This window comes from Gymnoscopelus braueri (genome assembly GCF_963280865.1).
Source record: "Gymnoscopelus braueri genome assembly, chromosome: 4".
Taxonomy (NCBI): Eukaryota; Metazoa; Chordata; class Actinopteri; order Myctophiformes; family Myctophidae; genus Gymnoscopelus; species Gymnoscopelus braueri.
In genome coordinates this window covers 10,026,075-10,046,416 of record NC_137605.1, presented here as the reverse complement: position 1 = coordinate 10,046,416, position 20,342 = coordinate 10,026,075, and the positions used below count along the sequence as shown (strand labels likewise).

The 20,342-nt window shown below is 42.6% G+C and overlaps 1 protein-coding gene across 2 annotated transcripts in view; it reads right to left on the bottom strand.

The window, feature by feature from the left end:
• Positions 1-1,190: 1,190 nt before the first annotated feature.
• Positions 1,191-20,342, bottom strand: part of tars2 (threonyl-tRNA synthetase 2, mitochondrial) — a 41,689-nt gene continuing 22,537 nt past the window's right edge. For both annotated transcript variants that reach the window (XM_080427571.1, XM_080427572.1), the window contains exons 14-18: positions 10,712-10,812; positions 6,930-7,031; positions 5,602-5,674; positions 3,845-3,959; positions 1,191-2,754 (exon numbers count right to left, since the gene is read on the bottom strand). In XM_080427571.1, the coding sequence (XP_080283697.1) occupies positions 2,612-2,754; positions 3,845-3,959; positions 5,602-5,674; positions 6,930-7,031; positions 10,712-10,812 (534 nt within the window). In that variant the 3' untranslated portion in view covers positions 1,191-2,611. The remainder of the gene's footprint in view (positions 2,755-3,844; positions 3,960-5,601; positions 5,675-6,929; positions 7,032-10,711; positions 10,813-20,342) is intronic.

Sequence of the window (20,342 nt, the reverse complement as noted above, 5' to 3'; positions counted from 1 at the left end):
ATTAAAGTTTAGTGTTTCGCCAGAATTAGCAGAAATAGAAGATCTACAAGCTTGTAGATGGACTATTTTTGCTATTAAAGATGTTGGCCAAAATAGGGAGGTCAAGTTGTAAGTGGTTAATTGTGTCTGTTATACATACCTAACCAATTAAAAGTATTAACAAGAGCTTGTGACTAAATAATAACTACATTGGATCCATTGGAACACTGGTCCTTTATTCAATTTCCTGAAAAGTAACTGTTTAGGACATACAAGGTTTCCACCTGACAGCAGTGGTGGAAAAAGTACCTCAAATTCTTTACTTAAGTAAAAGTACCAATACTGCAATATAGAAATACTCTGTAACAAGAAAAAGACCAGAATTCAAATTAAAATGTTTGTAAAAGTACAAAAGTATTGGCATCAAAATGTACTTAAAGTACCAAAAGTAAAAGTACTAAAATGTTTGAAAATAGCAGATCTACAAGCTCACAACGCGTCGCATCGCGACGCGTTGAGAGCTTGTAGATCTGCTGTTTTCAAATAGCCTAGGTATAAAATAGGGCTAAAGTGGTAAATGTATGTTTCATAATATAATAATTTATATCTGAAAAGTAACTAGTAACTGAAGTTTTCAAATAATTGTAGTGGAGTAAAAGTACAATATTTGCCTCTGAGATGCAGTGGAGTACAAGTAAAAGTATTGTAAATTGGAAATACTCAAGTAAATTACAAATACCTCAAAATTGTACTTAAGCACAGTACTTAAGTAAATGGACTTAGTTACTTTACACCACTGCCTGACAGTGACCAACTTCAAACCCAGATACTGAGATGATGATTAGAAAACTAATGAAGGGGGGGCTCGGGGTGGCGCAGTGCTAAAGGGCCTGCCCACCACCGCGGAGGTTGTGGGTTCAAATCTACCGTGGTGGTGCCTCTGGCTTTGTGGAGCGTCTACACAAACACATTTGGCCCGTGTTCGGATTGAGGGAAACCGGCCCATATTCCTACGGGCTGGGGGGGCGGCACCTGTCAGCGAGTTGTGTTGGGTGGGAGGAGTAGGACGTAGGCTCTACGTCCTCCCGGTGGGGGCTCCTCACTGGCAGGTGAGTCAGTATGATACGACAGCAGAGACGACACAGAAATGTTTGTGGGGAGGAATTAATTGGCATAACGACGAAAACAAAAAAAGGGGGTAAAAGAACTAATGAAGTGATACAGTTTATTGAGACACTGTACATACATAAATACATATACATGAAGCCTCACTTCAATAGTCTTAACTCACTGAGAGCCATTCACGTGTTTCACGTGTTTTACCGCTATGGTGCAACGTGCCAATCACGTGTTTCACGTGTTTTTGAAAAATATAGTAAAAAAATTAAAAATTCAGAACCCAAGATATCATTATCTGAAGATTTGCAGCTCCATCCACTCCTTGTTTAACTTATAACTGAAAATTATGAATCTCGCTTCCAAAGCACTTTTTTTTTCTTAAAAATAATAATAAATCGCACTGGCCAGAAATAGCCAGAAATAATTTTGACACTCAGTGAGTTAACAATCTTTATGTTTTGTATCCGTTGTCTCCCTCTTCCTTATATGGGAGAAAAGGGGCGGAGCGTCCAGCTACGTCCCATTGCGGCGCGTTTGGCGGCGCTGTACCGTGTAAGTCGAAGCTTCGGGTTCCAGTTGGCAGCCATTTCCCTCATAGTTTTTCTTTAAGTGCAGAGTAGTCTGCATGATTTTAATCCATTTGTTTGCCTAAACCAAAGTGGTAAAAATAGACGTTTGAATGCATTCAAACTATATTGTACAATGGTCTCCCTCCTCAGTAGTTGTTTTGCATTGGATTTTTGCCTCGTGGGATCCACTTTTTTTGTGTGGCGCTTATAGTTTTCCTTTCAGAGAGTCAACACTCCAACGCAAGTCAAACAAACTACACTCCACAAAACCAGCAGTCCTGTCGGCACTGACAACAGCCCCGCAAGGAAACGTGGGAAAATGGATGCGTGTGACCGGAGGCTTCACGAGTCAAACCCTGCTCTACCATACAGAATCGGGTAAAATAAAGTTTCATTAATTCAAGTAAGTGCCGGACTGTTGGACACCATTTAAGACACAAATACAAAGCAAGACTTCAGTTTGTTCTAGACTTCAGTTTGTAGAAGACTCTTTACTTGTACTCTGTGTGTGTGTGTGTGTGTGTGTGTGTGTGTGTGCGTATTACTTGAGGGCCAAATGTCCCCACAAGTATAGTAGAATTTGAGAAATAGACATTCCAAGGACTATTTCCTGCCCCCCCCCCTAAAAAAAAGCACAGCACGACACAAAGTGAGCTTGTAGATCGGCAATGTTTGGCTTCAGACATGAATTAGACAGACTTAGGCAAAACGCTTAAATAGAATCCATAAAAATTGCTGTCATAAACCTTTGAAGTCATCACAAGTATAGTAATACAAAGTGTGTGTGTGTGTGTGTGTGTGTGTGTGTGTGTGTGTGTGTGTGTGTGTGTGTGTGTGTGTGTGTGTAGAGAGGGGGATAGAGGGGGTTGAGGGGCTGCAAGTCAGCAGCCCACCACAGTCCATCATGTCAGAGGTCAGAGGTCAGGGTTCAGGGTTCGAGTGGGTCAGAAGTCCTCCTGGTTGCTCCTGGAGTCTCGGAGGTGTGTGAGGCCTCTCAGCACCTCCTCCCTGCTCCTCCTGCCAAGCTGCTGACCTCCTCTGCTCCTCACGCTCACCGTGTCGCTCACACGCTCCTTCTCCCCCACCACTGCATGGGCACACACACACACACACACACACACACACACACACACACACACACACACACACACACACACACACACACACACACACAGAAAGACACAAACAAAACTAATATTAAACAATTAAAGTGTCTGAAGAAGATTCAGTGGCTATAGTTGACAAGGGAAGTTTCTGATGAGGAAGAGACTGAGGTTTTCATACCATGATAAATGAATGTCATAGTGTTGAAATAATAAGCTTGTTTGCCGTTTATTGGGAACAAAATAAGTATTACTGAGGGCAAGGTCAATATAAAAGTAATAGCCAAAATATGGCATTTTATTGACTTTTTGATCCAAAATGACCATGACATCGACCTTGAACATGTGGCCCTGACCTTGAATTGCTTCAGTCACCTCAGAAATCGATTCAGGACACCAGAAAACATACTTTGATATCAAAATCATCCAAATTTACTTATTAGGTGCTGAGATGTCATTCACTATTGCACCACATGTTTTCATCGTAAAGTATATCAGATTTGAGTGATGATAACAAGTAGTCAGCTATGTTGACATTGCTATCATGCAAATTCGTAAAGTACATACATGTAGCAATACAAATATCACATGCAAACCTTGCCACCTCTAATGGTACCGATATGGAAAAATGTGGGGTCTGACCCATGGACCAACTAGTATCCCCACGCTGGGCAAGACCTAGCCTGTCGAGTGTCTAAAGTAATGGAATTTGGCGGAACATCGGCCCAAGGAAGTTACATTGAGGCTTTACAGAGCTGTTCTCAGTGCATGAAACCTGTGTTGCGATTGGTCGGGAAAAAAACAAGCTTCCAGGGGAAGTGCATACGACGGGAGGTCCCGCCTTATAGACAATCTCTGCATCAGTTCGTTACCTTTTCTCCTCGGAGACGAGAAAAGGTAAGGCTATAGCATCCCTATTCTGGGGGGAATATTTGCCCAAAAATTGCCGATCTACGAGCTCAGAACGCATCACAAACTACGCATTACAACAAAGCATTATTTACTAAGTATAGACAGTTTAAGTGGTTAAAACATTAGTAGAAAGTGATAAAAGCTGTTATTCAGCCATCATACCCAGTATGTAGTTATACTGGGCCAGCTGGGCAGAACGGATCTTCCGGTTTAAGGTGGCTCCCTGATCTTCAGTCACACTGGCCATGAAGCCTGCTTCACGGAAGTCCTGGACCACCTGAAGAGATCACACACACACACACACACACAGTTCAGACACATTGATAATGTCAAGCAGTAGATTTTATATGTTTGTTTTGAAACAATAAAAGTCTGGTTTAGAGTTCTCAATTTAATATTTTCATTCATTGAGTCCTAGTACAAATACAAGTGCTAGCACCGCGTGAATGTTTCCAGTAGACAGGTAAGTCTAACACATGGAGTATAGGGGTTACATAAATCAAACACATGTACGGAGATAGGCAGGTAAGTACTAATCCGTTTTAACTTTCTTACTTTGAAGTGCTGCTACCAGCTGTAAGTCTGACACTATTTACTGAAGCTGTCTCGCTGGTGGGGAAGTGAACTGACGAAAGAATGCATTCAATGTTTTTGGCTCATACTCTATGGAAATGCTGTGTCTTTCGATCGTCCGTTGCAGTGGTGGATTATCAGCCTGAAGCTACGTGGAGCTTCAGTCTGACGTTGGCTCCAGTGTAGTCGATTACACGGGGGAGGGGATTAGAATTTCCCTAAACCAATCACAAGAGATCCACGGATCCGCCTACATCATAATGCTCACATTATGACACCAGACCAAGAGGAGCAGTCCACTCAGAGAGTGGGCGGGGTCTATGGTTTGGAACCAGGCTAGTGGTTTATATCGTGCTTCGATTGTCAATCGTGCCGCCGTGCCGGAGTGTGTGTGTTTGTGCCAGGGGCGTAGCCACGGGTGGGCATAGGTAGGCCTGGGCCCACCCACCTGGCTGTTGTGCCCACCCATTTTTTTAAATATATATTCACCCTAATATATTCACCCAATCCGCACAAAACCGCCCCAAAAACTCCCAAATCCGCACAAAACCGCCCAAGAAATCGCGCATGGCAAAAAAAACGCGCATGGCACTCACGCTGCGCGCGCGTGCGTGAGTGCCCACCCGCAAATGTCCAGGCCCAGCTGCTGCCAGCGTTCTGGCTACGCCCCTGGTTTGTGCACGTGAATGATTGGGTTCAGGTAGGGCTCGGGCTTCAACTCAATCAGGTCGGTTTGGGTTTGAATTTTCAGGACTGTTGAGAACTCTTTTCTCTATATATCTATATATATAAGTGGTTCTCAACCTTTTCTGTATCAGGGGCCACAGGATTTTTTTCCCACGGTTTTGAAGAAATAAATACCATGTTCTTTTTATATCAATGTTCTATTATCATTAAAATCTTAGTGTTTTATTTGGGGGCCCAATTGCAATACCCTCACAGCCCACCAGTGGTCCCCGGCCCACAGGTTGAAAACCCATGTTTAAAATCAAATAGATCCACTCATAGACATATAAAGGTCTCCTTCGGCTCTGAGGCGTGCGTATCTCGGCCGTGCTTCCACTTCCTTCCGCTTCAGCAGGGCAAGCTGGAAACTTCCGTGTGCGTCACAGAAGGGGGCGTTCGGTAGGCCAATCAGAGGCAGGTGGGGCGGGTCTTTTCTTAAGAGGCAGCCGCGCAGCAACTAGTCAGTTAGACGCGCTGTGATTGGCCAGTAGTCAACGCGATGTGATTGGCCAGTAGTCAAACAGCCCTGCGGAAGAGCCTTGTATTGAGAGACCAGTCGCTCCAATGAACTGCAGAGGCCAATGAGGTATCTAGGTTTCTAGATCTATGGATCCACTGACCTGCTGGGCATAAGGCTCATTGTCGCCCCCTACAGGGATAACCATCACCTGCGCTGGAGATAACCACAGCGGCCTAGAGAGAGAGACAAACAGATACATTATAAATATTTTTATTCATGGGTAATAGAGTACCAAAGTACTGATATCACTCCAGCTACCCCTGGGTCACGGAAGTATTTTTTTCTATTGAAAATCCCATAGGGTCATCTTAGCATTGCGTCGTATAAGAACTGGGTTTCAAAAATAAACATATCAGCCCCGCGATAGGCTCTATGCACAGCAGCCATATTTTCACTTCCTTCACAGGTGTTACCAATGTTACTAATGAAGGCTCAGTTCCATTTCCTGTAGCACAGTGGTTCTCAGAATTTTCAATTTCCACGACCCCCATAACTCTGAGAGTGTACAAATGGAACCAAATGGACCCTTACGGGTCCATTTGGTTCCATTTGTACACTCTCAGAGTTACACACCCGTAAGGGGCCATTTGGAAACCCCTTAACGAACCATGAGGGTCCCTGGACCCAAATTTTAGACCCACTGGTGTAGCAGAGTGTTTCCAGTGAGTCAACATGTACAATATCAGCACCCTGACTCCGTTTGACCAGAATGGAACAGAGCCTTCATTAGTATCATTGGTAACACCTGTGAAGGTCTTCACAAATATGGCTGCTGTGTCATCTGTGGTTGGATAAATTAGTACTTTTTCACCGTCAGTCGATGCTTCATATCCATACGAGTACAATCACAGGGCTCATTTGTTTCCTTTTGGAACACAACTCTTACATGATGCGATCTAAGATGACCCTATGGGATTTTCAATAGAAAAATGTACTCAGTGACCCAGGGGGATAGTGGCCTCTAGTGGCAGTGATGTCAGACTACGGTTCTCTATAACATGGAGGTAGGGGTGTGCCGATATATCGCGATACGTTTTCGTGACGATATGTATCGTTTTGGAGAAAAATATATATTTTTTTTTATTTTTTATTTTTTTAACAATAATAATAATCAGGCATGCAAACAGCCCCGAGGTGAAAAGGGTGACAACATGTTTTTTTTCGGGTCAGGTGTCACACTATTGCCCTATTTGGATTCAAAACGGCTATTGTAGCTGAAAAGCTACAAGTTTGCATACTATGTCTGAATAATGCAAAAACAGAATTATTTGTTTGCACATTTGCTTTTTTTCTCCCCCATATATTTTCATAATAAAAAAGTGCGTATCGTATCGAAATCGTATCGGAGTTGTGAGCCCAATATCGTATCGTTTCGTGAAATTACTGTATCGGCACACGGAGGTGTTACACCGTCATTAATCCGCTCACCATTTCCCTCCAAAGTGTTCAGCCAGGATGGCGATCATCCTCTCCACTGATCCCAGCACAGCTCTGTGGATCATTACTGGTCTGTGGTTCTGTCCATCCGGTCTGAGAGACAAATAACAAAAGGTCATGGTTTGATTTGAGGTCATGGTCATGATTGAAAGCAACCTTGGCCCACTTGCTCCAAACCTCAAACCCACGGTTAGAAACCTGGGTGTCACCTTCGACCCAGACCTCAACTTCCAGCATCACATCAAGAAGGTTGTTCAATCAATCAGTTTTAAAATCCTACTCACTACATGTAAGGCCAGGCTAGGTCTTGCCCCAGGCTATATCTCAGACCTACTCCCCCCTACAGTATGTGCCTGCACGTGGTCTGAGATCCTCAAACCAAGCACTCCTGGCCATTCCAGAAGGTCAGTTAAATAAATTCAAAAGGTCGCATGGCCTTCGCCTTCAGGGCCCCTACATATTGGAATGCCCTGCCCCTGGAGATCAGTTTAAATCCCTCCTTAAATCCCACTTTTATAGCTTTTAATGCCCACTCCTAGTCGATTATTCTAGTCCATCTCCGCTGGTCTTGCACAGATATGAAAGTGGTTTGTACATGTGCATTCCTGCATTGTTTTCTGCATTGTTTTTTCTTTCTTTGTTCTGTTTTTTGTACCGTTTTCTTTTCTTGTTTTCTTTGTGAAGCAGAGAAGTTAAAAGAATTAAAAATGTTCCAATACTTTCAAGATTTAAAAAAGATTGTTTCAAAATAGTGCAAGCTCGCAGCACATCGCAATTGTGAGTTTGTATATCTGCTATTCTTTAATAGCCAAAGTATAAAATATGGATGAAATGCTTAAAAATAGTGTGATGCTGTATTTAAAAAACTGTTCCAAAATAAGAGGCTGCAGGATTCTCCTAGCGCCAAAAATATTTTAATAAAGGGCATGTTTTAACTTTAAAATACATAAATACATTTCCAGTACATTGGCGGTGACAATCCTTTTGGAAATGTACTCGATATTATTACCTGTAACATGTTTATAGACTGACAGAACATGAGAAGGGCAAGAGTCCAAACATTCTTCAAAGACGAGATGTCCTTGAAATTTATTTTCTATGAGCAATAAAGTGTAGCTTACTGATTGAAATAAACAGCATAGCTTTTCTCTACTATTTGACATTTAGCAGACACTCTTAACCAGAGCGACTTACAGTAAGCAAGGTAAACACATACATGTACATCAACTGCAGAGAGACAGTGTAGTGCCTCATCAGTAAACTAGGATCACAGGTAAACCAACCATCAAAATAATAATCTGTACATTGAACTACCATGTAAACAATATCTAAATAACATTCCATCTACATTTTACGTTGTGGTCAAGAAAAAACAAGCCTGTAGTAACGAAAGCACTCTCACACACACACGCACGCACGCACACACACACACACGCACACGCCTTGCCACTCTCCTTGGCTTCTATTCTAACTTGGATTTTAGGCTTCAAAGACAGAAAGACTTACAGCACAACAACATCCAGTCTTTCTTTCTCAAATTTCTCATAATTATCTCACTTTTGTCCTTTATTTAGGTAGAGATAATATTGGACACGTCCAGTTGCTGATTTGGTCCAAAGTCTGCAGACGTGTTAATGACTTTAGTGATAAATTAGACCCGCAGAGAAGAAAAGACCAATTAAAGACAAATTCATTTCATTGCTCGGTCGCACGAGGAAAACGGTCGACCTCCGAGGCCGAGCTCAACAACGCGTCACATCCGTGACGCATTGTTGAGCTCGTAGGTCGACCGTTTTCCGCATGCGACACCGTCTCACGACAAAGTATGAATCTGGCTTAAGACAGAGCAGTAGGGAACGCATTGGGGTGTGTAGCCGTCAGAGCACTAAATGAGGACATGGGCAAACAATCCAAAAAACTAAAACAATAAGGAACGGTACCACTGACAATGACTCATTCAACGTACAGTATATACACTGGCTCCTTTCGCACATCCGTTTGGCACAATGACTCACTCTCATGTACCGTATGTGTATGTTACAATTCATGTGGGAAAAGAAAATACCCAATCTACTAGCTTACACGGTGTCGATGTGACGCGTTGTGAGCTTGTAGTTAGATTATTTTGACGTAACCCCCACTTCAGCGATGGTTCTGGTTATAATAGACACACGCACATTTTATTTTAACCCATTAAGACCGGGGACGCATCTGTGTCATTTTAAGATTTATATGGCTATTAAAAAATAGCAGATATACAAGCTCATAGCGCGGCACCGAGTGCCGCGCTATGAGCTTGTAGATCTGCTATTTTTGAAAAATCTTGAAAAAAAAACATTTTAGATTTTTTTTCTCCAAAAGCTGTTAGGATTTAGATTTTTTTAAAGAATCGCCTCAGGTCTTAATGGGTTAATCACAGAACTTCACAGGTTGTGGGAAGGTTCAGGTTAGGTAAGGTTCTGGGTTACCCTTCATAGTGGAACAGAGCCATATGACAGACAAGCAGCAAGACCAGTTAGAGGTCATAGTCCTGACAACAGGGCACATGGAGGCTTAACCCATTTTGGGCGGGAACCTCTATTTGTAACTATACCTTTCAGGACGGGAACCCCTTTTGGGGTTGTTGTTGCTATGTACAGTATACTGTAACAACATACATTTGTTGTAATTTTTGAATAAATATTTGAGTTTTTTTTTAGAAAACTTAGGTTAGGATTTAGAAGACGTTTTTAGAATGGGCCTCAGGTCTAAATGGGTTAATGAAATAAAGACAGAAATCAGGTTAGAGTCACTCCGCAGGCCGTCTTAAAAGGCTCATTACACATCTGAGAGCAGCTAAAAGCAGGCACACACGTGTCTAATCTAATGCACACACACACACACACACACACACACACACACACACACACACACACACACACACACACACACACACACACACACACACACACACACACACACACACACACACACACACACACACACACACACACACACACACACACACACACACACACACACACACACACACACACACACACACAGAGAAATGGAGCCGGGCACATTAGTCAAATTGATCTAATATGCTCTAAATATAGACGGTAAACAATGTAAAAAAACACGTTTATGAACACATCTCATGTCATCAATGCATTATTTACCGAATAAGAAATATGTGTGTGTGTGTGTGTGTGTACTCTGCTAAAACTGATCCTGGTTAAGCCGTACCGAGTCATAAAAAACAGATTGATGATCAATCAACTCTATTCAATTATCCTCCACTTTTGGAATAAACACATTTGACATGTTGACAGCAAAGTGGCTCCCCTGCTCTGTGTGTGTGTGTGTGTGTGTGTGTGTGTGTGGTGTGTGTGTGTGTGTGTGTGTGTTGTTGCCAAAAGCATCAACGCAAATGACAGTACATGACTGTTCATTTTGTACATTTTGTTCCCCTGATAGAATGTTTTACAAAATGACAGATGACCTCTTAACCAGTCCACTGTCTGTCTCTCCGACACTGTCTGTCTCTCCTACACTGTCTGTCTCTCAGCTGACCGTCTCTCTCTTATAGTGGACTACACACCTACACAGCTAAATAAATAAAACTAAATCTTTCCACTACAATGTTTCGATGAATTGACCCCAATGGAAACAAGCCATAGGCTTTCTTGGGTTTAAAATCCTCTTAGCAGACCTTGTATTGAACTGTACTTTCCTGTGTTTATACTGCTAATAAAGTAATCAATCAATCAATCAATTCACAACCAACTCACCCAACATACTGCAGATCAAATCTGATTGGCAGCTGGAAGTCCAATTGGATGGTGGCACACTGGTGCTGTCGACCAATGGCGTCTTTGATCAGGATGTCTATCTATAAAGACAGAAAGAAAGTAGAGAGAGGGTGAACTGGGCGTACTGGGAGGTCATGTTTTGTTTTGTTTTATAACCACTTGAACCCCAGCATCCATATTCCGTGGGGGAGCCAAACATAACAGATCTATAAGCTCACAGTGCATCACTTTACAACCTGTTGTGAGCTTGTAGTTTGGCGGTTTATGTCAAAGAGATTTGGTGTAGACGGAAAGAAAACGGTCCAAATACAGAGCCAACTTTACTTTACTAAGTCTAGAGGGGTTAAATAAGTGGTTAAATCTAATTAATTTTCTCTTTCATCCTGGACATTAAAGCTAGCTAGTTAAGGTGCTGTAAGTGATATTTCGTTAGGTCTAGATTCTGAAAGTAATCAGTGTTTGTTCAGAAACAGGGGTCCCTCTTTATTAAACCGAAAAGGCATTTTCAGGTCAGGATAACAATTTAATCCAATCAGGAGAGAGAACTCTTCCAGGATAAACAAGTGAAACTGGAATGATGAAACAAATAAATGAGCATGGAAAACACAAGCTGATAAAATATCGTTGTGGGGTTCTCAAATTGATACCCCGATCTGAAAAAATAAATACAAATATATATATTTACTAAAAAGCCTGTGTTACTGAACACTCCATAGCAATGATTACGATCAGAATATAGAACTCGCATTCAAAACAAAAACTTTTTTCCTATTTAACGAATAAACGTGACTTACACTCCCTTTACGCTATGAGTGATTGATTGATTGAATACTTTATTAACACGTTTGATAAAGGTACAGTAGTACAGTAAAATAAAAAGCTATGTTAGAAGGATAAGCCCCCAGTGTTTCCATTGTGGTCCATTGTACTCAATTCATCGAAAAAGGCATAGAATACGTTAATACTTTACATATCAAAAACAATACCAACAGATTCATGTACAGAGAAGAGAAGAAAGGGGTGGGTAGGGGAGGGGAAGCCACCGGGGTAAGGTTCTGTGTGTGTCACAGATTGTTTATTTGTTTATTTGCAGGAAACAGAACAGAACAGAGTGCTTCGGTTGTTCATAGAAACATTAGTCAGCCTACATGTTTGAGGTCAGATCGCTCACACACACGGTCAGCCCAGAGCTGCTAATCTGGCTAATAAGTGGTGAACACAACCTCGTTAACACATTGATTGCCTGAGTTATTTCAGATTTTTTGCAGTTTATTGCCAGAGATTTTTCATTGAAAAAAAAAAAGCACTCAGGAGCTGAGATACAAAATGTTTAAGTTTTAAGTTAACAAGGAAGTGGATAGGAGTCTAGATCTTCGACTAATCATATCTCCTTGGTCTTTGGGTCAAATAAAAAATTAAAAAAATTAAAATTAAAATAAAAAATTTTAATTTTTTTTTAAAACATTTTTTTTCCTTAAAAAGGAGTTAACTCGATCTAGGCAATCAAGTGATGGATTTTAAAAACGAGTAAAAACGAGTTCTAGGCAGTCAATGTGTTAAGATGGCTGTCAAGGAATGTATGGTCATGGAAACACGGGTTGGCTGTGTGTGTGTATGTGTTTGTTTGTTGTGGAACGGAATGTGTGTGTGTGTGTGTGTGTGTGTGTGTGTGTGTGTGTGTGTGTGTGTGTGTGTGTGTGTGTGTGTGTGTGTGTGTGTGTGTGTGTGTAAATGTGTTGTGACCAATGATGCCACCCATCAGTGGTGTAAAGTAACTAAGTACATTTACTGAAGTACTGTACTTAGGTACAATTTTGAGGTATTTTTACTTTATTGGAGTATTTCCAGTTTTCAGTACTTTTACTTCTACTACACTACATCTCAGAGGCAAATATTGTACTTTTACTCCACAACAATTCTTTGAAAACTTTAGTTAGTAGTTACTTTTTTGAGTAGTATTGCAAAACGCACTAACCACACACACTAACCACTAACACACACAGCCCTATATACATTTCGGCGATGCATTGTGAGCTTGTAGATCTGCTATTTTCAAAAGATTTGTTATACATTTTAAATTTGTGAAATGGGACATTATGCACAATGAGTACTTTACTTGTGTACTTTAATTATATTTTGATACAGATACTAAGTACATTTTGAATTCTGGACTTTTACTTTCAACTATTATAGTTACAAGTATTTCTACATTGCAGTATCGACACTTATACTTAAACGTAAAACATGCGAGTACTTTTCCCACCACCGCCACCCATAAGCCATAAGGCAGAGAACTGTAGGAGGGTGGAGCGTACGAGGAAAACAAATTGTATAAGCTCAAAGTATCATATGACCTCCTGAGACTGTATATGAGAAGGAAGGCACTGTAGCAGCTCTGACGATTTAAGCCTTTTTAATCTATTTAGTACAACAGGTAGACTAACTAGAGTTAGATACTAGTCCGATAACGGAACTAGTATCGGAAAAGCTGCCGATACTGCTTAAAACGTACTATTTACATTATCCTTTTACTAACTAAGTTTAACAATTAATGACATTTTTGATGTATTCCTAAATCAGTGGTTCTCAAACCTTTTAATTTCAAGGACCCCAATAACTCTGAGAGCGTACAAATGGAACCAAATGGACCCGTAGGGTCCATTTGTACGCTCTCAGAGTTACAGGTAAACGGTATCAACTAATACGGAAGTTATCGGAATCGGTACATCTCTATGACTAACGTTTCAATGTCAGAAGTACATCTTCATCAGTCATGAGCCTTATGAAGATGTACGACTGACATCGAAACGTTAGTCTACCCGTCATATTTTGCACCTTTAATAAAAAGGCTTATATATACAAAGCATATAGCTTATATACAGTAAACTGAATAATATTCAGAGGGCCTATTCAAGAGTTTAATAAAGCAACAAGCCACAAGAGACTGTGGATTTTAGAACAGCTAAGAGGCGTGGTGGAGCACAATGCAGGGCGGAGTGACTCTGACCATCTCAGCCATTGTAAAAATTGCGGTAAACCACAGCTTTGCATAGCTTATTACTGCTTTTCTACAACGGTTATCAGATATGGCAACGTGGAAATAGACGTATCCCAATTAAAAGTGTTTTTAATATAAATTTCACTGCAATAATTTCTACAAGAAAGTAGTCCCAGTGACTGTCTGCACAAACAAGGAATTTGCTGTGCAAATGCAGGGAAGATACTGAACCGTACTGGCTTGTTTTGAAGTGATAAAAAACAAAAAACTATGCATTTGTTGTGCAATCTTGTACACAGGATGAAAAGGAGCACTCCTCTTTAAGTTGCCATAGGAAAGGCTCAACCGCAGACGGTAATGCATAATTTATATGGAACGAATATTGTGAACAAGACGTTGGTGTAGTGATATTGATAGATGTGGTCTAGGTGTGTGTTTATCGAGTATTTTACAACAGGATTCTGCCATTCAGAATCAAGGACTGTTTAGGACTGTCTATTTTAGGATGGGTGTTTAATAATGGACGACCTTAAACAAAGTCTATGCTGAGACAGAGTCGTTATATGGGTACAATAATATGGCCTTGACCATTCCAAGAAGAGACAGCCGGTTAAACATGTTCTACTTTTTTTTAAGTCGGTATCGGCCCACAAAATCCTGATCTCTGTGAGAGCCAACTATTTTTCCGACCTCCACTGTCACTAAATTATAAATGCAGTACTTAATCCTCTGGTTACTGCACCGCCACGATTTACACTCCAACAACTTGTGAAATTGTCCCTAACAGGTTGTTATGGAAAGATTGAAGGAGTAGTTCATTGTACTGGGAGCGCCATGAAAGACGGCCGCATCCGTACGCGCTCTGTAACACTGCAACGTTTTTCCATCTTTTTAGTATTTTTTAGCCTTCTCCTTTTTCCCTACACCGTCGCGTGTCTAAGGAGTTATGACAGACAAGCACTTATGGACATCAGCACAGCGATTACACACAGAATTCCGGACTTTTTCGCCGAAAATCTTCCACTCGGCTGGGAGGGGGGAGGGGTCCCCTTTGTTCCGGCTGGAACAGAAAGTTACCCGAGACGACGAAAAAGACCGTGGCGGCGAGGGACAAGAGCAGGTCTCCTCGTAAGGACAACAAAACGTGGATATAAACCTGCACTGCCTTCAATCCTGCTAGCGAACGTTAGATCTCTGTGTGAATCAAGAACTGTGACCACTATGGACGACTTACTAGCGCGCGTAAAGTATAACAGTGAGACAAGGAACACGTCCATTGTGGTGCTAACAGAGACGTGGCTAACGGAGTTAGCATCTGATTCTTCTATCACTCCTCCTGGCTTCACCGCGTATAGGAAAGACAGAGACCCTGTACTGAGCGGTAAGCAACGTGGGGGGGGAGTTTGTGCCTTGATCAACAACAACTGGTGCAAAGATGTTAAAATCCTAGATAGTCACTGCTCACCAGACCTTGAACTTTTAATCATAGCCTGCCGTCCTTTCTACCTACCACGCGACTTCAGCATTGTGATTGTAGCCGTTGTTTACATTCATCCTGGAGCTAATAAGGACACAGCTATGAGGGAATTACACCAGGCGATCAGTGCACAAGAAAATCGCCACCCGGACTGCGCAGTCATCTGCCTAGGCGACTTCAACCGGACAGACTTAAAAAAGGTCTTTCCCAAATTCCACCAGCATGTCGCCTGCAGTACCCGTGGTGACAATATTCTTGACCACTGCTACACGCCCTTCAAGGATGGATACAAAGCCCTCCGACGCCCACCGCTAGGAAGCTCTGACCACGACGCCATCCAGCTGCTACCTGCCTACAAACAGAGGCTAAAAAGGGAGCCGGTCGTTGAGAAGGAAATCCGAATCTGGTCTGAGGACACAGACGCTATGCTACAATCCTGCTTCTACCAGACTGACTGGGGGATGTTTAAGAACGCCGCTGGGAATAACATCAACGAACTCTCAGACTCAGTCACTGGCTTTATCAGTAAGTGCATAGATGACATAGTCCCAAAAAAGACAGTTCGGATCTATCCCAATCAGAAACCATGGATGGACAGCGGAGTACGTGCACATCTGCATGAACGGGATGCTGGTTTCAAATCTGGCGACGTGGAAACACGCAACACGACGCGCGCGGCCCTAAACAGCGCCATCAGGAAGGCGAAAAAGGCCTACACAAAAAAGATGCAAGACAAACTCAGCAATGGCGACATCAGGAGCACATGGCAGGCGGTACACACCTTGACAGACTGCAAAACAAGAACCAGAAGCGAGGTGAACCCGCCTGCCTGCCTCCCCAACGAACTGAACACTTTCTACGGCCGGTTTGAGATCAGCTCCAACCGCGGCAGCCAAGCGGGGCCATCAGCAGCACCAGCAGAGGACAACCCTCTAACCATCTCGGAGAGAGAAGTGCGTACAGCCTTCACACGGGTCAACATCCACAAGGCAGCCGGACCTGATGGGATTCCAGGCCGGGTCCTTAAGACATGTGCAGACCAGCTGGCGGGTGTCTTCGCTGACATCTTTAACCTCTCCCTCTCCCTGGCTGTGGTCCCTGCAGGGTTCAAAATGTCAACCATTGTGCCCATTCCCAAAAAGGCCAAAGTGACATGCCTGAACGACTGGAGACCTGTTGCTCTCACCCCGATCGTCAGCAAGTGTTTCGAGAAACTGGTGAGGGAATACATCAGCTCCACGCTACCTGCCTCGCTGGATCCGTGGCAGTATGCATACCGCAAAAACAGATCCACCGACGACGCTATTGCCATGGCTCTCCACACCGTCCTCTCGCACATGGACAACAAGCTGCTGAAGGACAAATATGTACGTATGCTGTTCGTGGACTACAGCTCAGCATTCAACACCATTGTCCCAGCAATACTTGACAAAAAGCTCAGAGACCTAGGGCTACACCCAAGCATGTGCGACTGGATACAGGACTTCTTGTCCAACCGACATCAGGTGGTGAGAATGGGCAGCATCACATCCGACCCCCTGACCCTCAACACCGGAGCACCCCAGGGATGCGTGCTGAGCCCCCTCCTCTACTCCCTGTACACGTATGACTGCATAGCCACACATGTCTCCAACACCATCATAAAGTACGCGGACGACACGACAGTGATAGGCCGAATCGTCAACAACGACGAGTCTGACTACAGAGAGGAGATCAAATCTCTAGCACGCTGGTGCCGGGAGAACAACCTCTCTCTCAACGTCGACAAGACCAAAGAACTGATCGTGGACTTCAGGAGGCCGCGGAGAGACCATGCGCCCATCCTCATCGACGGTGCTGCAGTGGAAAGGGTCAGCGAGTTCAAGTTCCTCGGAGTACACATCGAGGAGGACCTCAAATGGGAGACGCACTCCACACACTTGAGGAAAAAGGCTCAGCAGCGACTGTACTGGCTCCGCCGCCTGAAGAAGCTCGGAGTAGGACGTCGCATCCTCAGGCTGTACTACAACAGTTCTGTCGAAGGCATCCTAACAGGCTGTGTCACGGCCTGGTACGGGAACTGCACTGCCCGAGAAAAGATCAGCCTACAACGAGTAGTGCGATCGGCAGAGCGGATAATGGGAATCGAGCTCCCAGCGCTCCAGGAACTGTACAAAAAGCGGTGCGTGCTCAAAGCCAAGCGCATCATCAAGGACAAGCACCACCCAAGTCACAGACTGTTCAACCCCCTACAACGACCACGACCGGGCAAGGGGCTCTACCGCAGTATCAAGAGTTCCACCACCAGGTACTGGTGTAGTTTCTATCCGGCAGCTGTCAGAATGCTGAATGGGGAATAAGCCTGAATGAGGCATAGGCCTTGTTCAGCAGCCTGACAACAGGCAGCGCAGACTTTTTTCTGGCTCTTCCTGAACACACCTGTGGATTATACCAGGGACAATGACTTGGACTTTAGCCCCCCCTCGGACACACCTGTGGACTACACCAGGTACAAATGACTTTTTGTTGCACTCTCTCATGGAGCTACTTGCGGATTATACTAGGGTCAGTCCACTCTAGGTGGACACGCACTGACCTTTTGCACCTTAATCCCGTGAATAACGCACTGACTTTTTTTTTGGGTCTTTTTTTATTGTGCTCCTTTTCCTCTAAGCACCTTAACGTCCATTGTCTATCATGCACAGTAAAAGTATAACATGCACAGTATACAATACATTGCTGCTATGCTCAGGCACCTTAGTTTAGTTTAGTTTAGTTTAGTTGTTTTTTTTAGTTTTTATTATCTCAGGTAATTTGTAAATATGTAGATAACTTGTCTGGCCTTCTGTTGCTCTCTTGTTTTGATCTCCTTCCCACTTACCCCCCAACCTCTTCTTCTCCCCCCCCCCTCTTCTTTCTATGGAAACTAACGTTGCGATGGGAACGATGTACAAAAAAGAATTTCACCCACTTTTTTACCTTGTAAACCTGTGATGTGACAATAAAACTGATTCTGATTCTGATTCTGATTCACCCAAAACATTACTTATTTTCTATCAATTACACACCCCATGAAGCATTGAATTCATAGATATTTGTTTGTTTTTGTCGCATTCCTAAGCCAATAATTTGATGACCAGCAGAAAGACGGTATCGGGTAGGAAACTCAAAGTAGACTCTTTGAATCTCCTTCCGGAAATACACCTGGTCATCAAATTATTGGCTGAGGAATGCGTAAAAAACTAACACATCTCCATAGATTCAATGCTTCATGGGCTGTGTAATTGATAGAAAATGTCTGTCATTTTTTGGGTGAACTATTCCTTTAATGAAAATAAATTAAGAACAATTTCTAAAAAAAATATATATAAAGAAGGTAGATGGATTAAAGCAAAAATAAAATCGCATAAAATTACCACAATATGTAAAATTATGTTTTTGTAATATTGTTCCTGCTAACCTACATACTGTCAACCAAGTGGAAAAAAATCACCGATTGAGGCTTTAACTTTAGCGTTTAGAGGGTTTTATGGAAGATGCTTCTGAACATATTGCTAGTTTGACGACTTCATAACGGAACATAACATTGAGAGCTTGTAGATTTTCTAATTTCACTATGCAACATGCTTTCATACAAGACATGCTGGCTTCTATGGAATCTAAATGACTGAAATCAAGTCATGCCGACAGAGAACTTTAATCCATGTAGATGACATTAGATCACACACTTCACCTGACTTCTTCTATTGACCATTCTGTGTCCCCTGTGTCTACTGCCGTCTCATTTCAGTGGCTTCTTCTATTGACCATTGTGTGTCCCCTGTGTCTACTGCCGTCTCATTTCAGTTGTTGTGGCCTGATATCGTTTCGTCACTGCTGGGTGGGAACATGTCCGAAACGTTACATTTTCCAGGAAATGGGGGGAATAACATGACCTGCGTTCCAATGGATCCAATGTAGCTATTTAGTCACAGCCTCTTTTGAATAGTTTTCATTGATTCAATACTTATAAACACCCACAGACAAACTTTCACCTTCACTTTCAAAATAGCAAAACTAGCCGATCGACATGCTATTTTTGGCTAGATTGGCTATTTAGTGTAACACTGTAGTATGACAAAGTAGGGCATTCTTTTTTCAAAAACACATAAAAAGTTGAAATATGGAGACGAGGTTATATGCAGCAACGATATGAAAGCCGCAACCTGCCTGCTTGACATTGTTCCCTCACGCCTCCTTAAAGAGGCTTTTTGGACAGTTTGGGCCTCGGCGTCCGTCCAGTCGATTATAAACAGCTGTCTTGGCTAGGGCCGTGTCCTGTCATATTTTAAACACGCTGTGGTTCGGCTCATTATTAAAAACACAGACCTTGACCCCATTCCTCACAAAGACACTGACAAAACTTCTAAAAAAGCTTGTATTTGGCCAACAACAATGCTTTATCGATGATAACTCATCCCTACAAGTGCTCCAGTGTGGGTTCAGAGCACTACTTAGCTTTTTCATTTTTTATTTATTTTCATTTCATTTATGGTTTTACAAACGTGATTTCATTTGTTAATAGCTTTTTTCTTTTTTCATATTCCACTAATGAAAAGGAGCAGGAGTAAGGAAATCTTATTATACCTGTCCCTATCTTCAAGCATAACTCAAAATCGAATAGTTGACAAATAATACTCCAATGCTTACTATGTCAAAACAGAAAATAGTCTCAAGCTACAAAATAATTCAACCAAGGAGAAGGGCAAAAAAAGGTGGATTATTTTTTTACCATTACCATTCAAAGTACATAGCCGTGAATCTGTGCTATTAAAAGTAACAAATAACCGATTTTTAACTGTGTACTCAGGTGACTGTGCTATTTCAATGCTGCTCGACCTCAGCGCTGCGTTTGACACGGTCGACCACAACATTTTAATTTCAGGACTTCAACCATGGGGTTGGCACACCGGGAAAAGTTTTAACCACTTAAACCCCGGCATCCTGATTGTGGGGAAGGCTTTCGCAGAAAATAGCCGATCGACAAGCTCACAATGCGTCGCAGGGCGACACGTTGTGAGCTTGTCGATCTGCTATTTCAGCGAAAGCCATCCCAGCTTCCCCACAATAACAGAAGACCGAAAATACACTAGTATAGAGACACAATTATGGGGTTT